General features: G+C 32.7%; 1 protein-coding gene across 1 annotated transcript; it reads left to right on the top strand.

Annotated features, from left to right (window-relative positions):
* The first annotated feature begins 734 nt into the window (after positions 1 to 734).
* On the top strand, positions 735 to 2,647 carry LOC11445861 (putative ubiquitin-conjugating enzyme E2 38). The gene is made up of 4 exons (XM_039830107.1): positions 735 to 1,016; positions 1,311 to 1,450; positions 1,561 to 1,875; positions 2,328 to 2,647. The coding sequence occupies exons 2-4, from the start codon at positions 1,343 to 1,345 to the stop codon at positions 2,550 to 2,552; spliced, it is 648 nt and encodes a 215-aa protein (XP_039686041.1). The 5' UTR covers positions 735 to 1,016; positions 1,311 to 1,342; the 3' UTR covers positions 2,553 to 2,647.
* The last annotated feature ends 1,945 nt before the right edge of the window (positions 2,648 to 4,592 follow it).

Raw genomic sequence — 4,592 nt, 5'->3', positions numbered from 1 at the left:
AATAATCAATAACCATTTCAGATAATATAATCGGAAGTGAGGGAAAATGAGAATTTTAGAGGAGAGTGAAAAGTATGGAAGATGAGAAAATAATTTCTCTTTAAATTTTGTTGGTAAAATACATTAGGTTTTTGATTTTTTGGTGAAAGTAACAGATGAATGGCAACATAAATTGCTAATATTTCCCTTTTGAACTGCAATTCATAAGCACCTTTTGAAATGAACGCTGTCAGTAGCAACATACAAGTTTATCCTCCACCCCCAATTCAGTTGGTCAAAAAGCGGAAACGGGTATGCATTGTATAATTCTCCCACCACTCAATTGTTATTCAAAGTTTTGCTTTTATTGTGTCCTTTTCAATTTATGTTTGGTTTTTGTTTGTTTTTTGACAACATGTTTCTGTCCAAATAACATGAATCATTGTATTGTACCTTTGTAGGCAATTTTTCGCGATGTGATTAACATTGACGACGACAGAAATGACTCTGATGATTTGGTGATAATTGGTGAAAAAGTAAGTAAAACATGTAACAAAGGGAAGACAATTGAAGCCATTAATCAAATTGTGGTTTGTATAAGATTCAAATTCAGATTAAGATGTTATTTGTCATTTCTCCTAGTACATTGATATTATCTTTTCTAACTTGTAAATGTCTAACATTTCGCTCCAAATCCTTTTCATGATGTGTCTGGTTATATGTTTTTTCAGCACCGCGTTGCATATGATACACAATCAGGTTTTAAAATGAAGTCTGCTACTTTTGGAAGTGCTAAGAAGGAAGGCGGAAGTAGCAGTTCATCAGACCATGCAAATTTCAAAGATGAAATTCTGAGGAAATTTGGAAGTTTTAAGAAATTCGATATTGCCAGTGACACTAAACACCATTACTTTGTTCGGAAAAATTGGTCCAAAAATTATAGGAGTTTACAATGAACCTATTTCATTAACAGCATCAAAGGAATTGGGCTAAAAGAATCCAGAAAGAGTGGAAGATTTTAGAGAACAATTTGCCAGGTGAGTTTGTTCACTAGTCCTTTTATCCAATCATTGCTATTGAAATAGTAGATTTGGTTCCTGTCATTTCAGAAGGGTCTTGGCTTATTTTCATGATATGTCCTTATTCAAAGCTCGTCAATATTTTTTTTTCTCTCTCTCAGGGCTTTCCTGATATATGTTCTGAAATTGGAATTTCAAACCTACTGTAAATAAATAACGTAAAAATCATCGTCTGAATACCATAGAGTGCAACCTGCTTATGGCATTTTTCTCAATCTCGTTTCTTTGACTCTTTCTTTTTATCCTCATCAGATTCAATATTTGTTCGAGTTTATGAATCAAGAATGGATCTCATGAGGGCTGTAATTATTGGAGCAGACGGGACTCCTTACCATGACGGTCTTTTCTTTTTCGATCTTTACTTACCTGGTGGCTTTCCCAATGTACCGCCGGTATGTGGCTGGCGATACTCTATCGAACTGAAAATATGTTTCTGTAACTCTTATTTCAAGTCTTGCTCTTTTTATTTCAAATCTGACAGAAGGTATATTTTTCATGGCAGGAAGTCTACTTCCACAATCAACATGCTTCTTCTAAGTTGAATCCAATTTCTGGAGCTTACGGCTCTTTATGCCTTAGTCTACTTAACACTTGGGATGGCAAAAAGAATGAGCGTTGGCGTCCACATGTTTCAACAATTCTACAGGTTCTAGTCTCCATTCAAGGTCTAGTCTTGACTGAAGAGCCTTTCTTTAATCTACCTTCTGGCTATGTTCATGGTTTAGAACCAGGCACAAGTATGTCCCGGTGTTATAACGAGCAGGCATTCATTGATTCACTGTGGACAATGATACATGTGATTAGAAGGCCTCTAAAGGTTTGATTCTATTCTTGGTTCGATTTTTTTTTATATCTCTAGCAATTTTGTTTTGCCATGTTCATTTGTAGTGACAATAATTGAATCACTCCAAATTGCTTGCATTTGCATCATGGTACAAAGTTATTGAAAAATCTGCAACATGAAAGAATTGTTCCAGATAAAGTTGAAGTAACATGTGAGCAAATCACAAATCAACTAAAGTGCCCCAAAAAAACTCATAAATCCTACACAAGACACCCTTTTAAAATTCAAAGACAATTTGTAATATCAAAGGTATGTTGCAGAATGCAAGTTATATAGGCATGCCATCATTAATATACCAAAACTATTTCTCAAAAAACAGAAGAGCATAATGTAGTTATCTTCTTCCTATGAGTTATACTTGTGTTTATTCCTTTAATTTTATGGGGTTTAAAATTTGACTATTTAAGTGTTATTTTTGGTTTCAGAATTTTGAGGATTTTATAGTGGGGCATTTCCTCGTCCGAGCTCATGATATTCTAGGGGCATGCAAGGCATACATGGAAGGTGCTCAAGTGGGTTATTGGGTCAAACGTGAGGTTCATGAGGTTGATCGGCACTTCAAAAGTTACATGGAGCAGTTTAAGATTTCTTTACGTGATCCGATGGAAAAGCTTGCCAGTGAGTTTGCAAGAATTGGAGCTATGAACTGAAATTTCCTTGATGCAAAAAAATATTCTCTATGAAAACCCTGAATTTGAGACTTGATTCAAAAGTCTTGTTACATCTACTACAACTACTAGTGTCACAATATCTTGTATATTTTTGTTCAACAAATGTATATTGTGGGGGCAATTTACGATTTATTGCAACTCGACATTCGCCAACTTTCTCTTTCCTTTCCTCTCTCCAACTTGTGACCACGCCTCTGCCTTCATCGACCATACTAGTTGTTTGTGACATATTGGAGGAAGAAGATTTGTTCGTTGATTGAAAGCAGAATGTTGCTAGTAAAAATCAAGTAGGTCCAGTTAATAACTCTTCCAATATCAAGCAAGTTTGCAAAATAATGTAGGTGATCAAACTACAGGCTCAAGTTAATAGTAAAATAATTTGATTTAAAATTAGTTCTCACAAAGCACAACATAGAACCAAGAAAATACTTAAGAAATCATTTCAATTCCTCATGAAAATTGTTTAGCTTATGAGTGAGCTTCAAACAAAATTACAAACAGACATGAAATACATAGATTCATGTTGCACACGAATGGGAAGATAAGTACAATGCTGAAAACATAAGATTACAGATGTAGATTCAATAAGTGCTGCAGATTCCATCTTATTAATGGTGCATCAATCTAAATTGCTTCATCTTTAAACTTAATATTTTTTAGGATACGTATCTGAAATGTATCCTTATGTATTTTTAGGGTATTCCACAAGTATAGATAAATAATTTTTTAAACTATAAATTGATTCGAGTACTTTGTGGATAGGTATTGACGAGTAACTGTGAATATGGAAAAAGTATCGGTATCCGATACGGATACAACTTCATATTTAATGTATCTGGACTTCACAGCCATAAAGCCTAATTGCTATATTATTTATGTGTGTTCTCCATGTTTGTCATGGCCTGATGCCTTCGATATTGTTCTAGAGATGCCGCAACAATTCCTACAGCATCTTCCCATTTTTCTTCAAATTAATATTGCACACTTAACATAATTCTTTTCAAAAAATATTTAAATTCTAAATTTACTCATTAGATTATGAATTATCCTAATTTATCAAAATAACTCTAAAAACAAAATAATATCAACACTAAAGAGGCATTAATTCAAGTTTAATTAAGCTAGATAACACTTCAATTTAAGAGCTATCAGTTTTGTTCATATAAAATATTGGTGTGGCCATTCATTACCATTTTTATATATAAAGGCAAAATATTGGAGTCTTGACAAAAAAAAAAGGCTAAATATGACATGTCCTCAAGAAAATGATAAACAACTTGAATTGGTCCTGAAGTACCATATCTTAGTTCAAACGAGAACATTAATGTATTTTGTTAATTATATTTATTGTGGTATTTTGTTTTGTCAATATTAGTAAATACATATATTTGAACAAAGTCAAACATATGTTTTGTATCTTAAAGAAACAACATAATCAAGGAAGTGACAAATGTTCTTTTATTAAGGAGGATGATTTCACAAATACAATAAACTTGTGGATTTCTTAAAGGGGATCTTGCAAAAATTCAATATGAAGAAACTTCTCAAACACTGCTAATTTGAAGAAGACTATGAAGATAAACCCGATCTTTAAACAAAGTCGATGCAAGTAAACTTTTAAGTAACTAGAACAATATTATTTGATTTTCTTTGTCTCATATATGATTGTCTTTATGAGGGGGAGACATAAATGTGTTATGCACTCTTTTTTCCTTAACCATGATTTTGTCCCATTGGTCTTTCCTGATAATGTTTTTAACGAGACAAATTATCACACAAAAAAAAGATATTGTACTCTTTTTCCTTCACTAAAATTTTTTCCTATTGAGTTTTTCTCTAGTAAGGTTTTAATGAGGCATATCCTCGATGGACATCCAAGGGGGAGTGTTATGAATATTATAAGAAATAGGTTAATGGACCATATTACTAGACTATTAGGCTTAGTCCATAAGATACTCTATTTTCCTATATAAATAAAACACATTTGTAACACGTGAAATAATAATACTTCTCTCTATT

This window comes from Medicago truncatula, chromosome 2 (assembly GCF_003473485.1).
Source record: "Medicago truncatula cultivar Jemalong A17 chromosome 2, MtrunA17r5.0-ANR, whole genome shotgun sequence".
NCBI lineage: Eukaryota > Viridiplantae > Streptophyta > Magnoliopsida > Fabales > Fabaceae > Medicago > Medicago truncatula.
This window is presented reverse-complemented; position numbering and strand designations above follow the sequence as displayed.

What these genes read in the sequence shown, in the direction of transcription:
- LOC11445861 (XM_039830107.1), top strand. Translation starts at nt 1,343, where the DNA reads ATGGATCTCATGAGGGCTGTAATTATTGGAGCAGACGGGACTCCTTAC. An exon ending in GCTTTCCCAATGTACCGCCG is followed by an intron (nt 1,451 to 1,560) that starts GTATGTGGCTGG and finishes TTTTCATGGCAG; the next exon opens with GAAGTCTACTTCCACAATCA. An exon ending in TGATTAGAAGGCCTCTAAAG is followed by an intron (nt 1,876 to 2,327) that starts GTTTGATTCTAT and finishes TTTTGGTTTCAG; the next exon opens with AATTTTGAGGATTTTATAGT.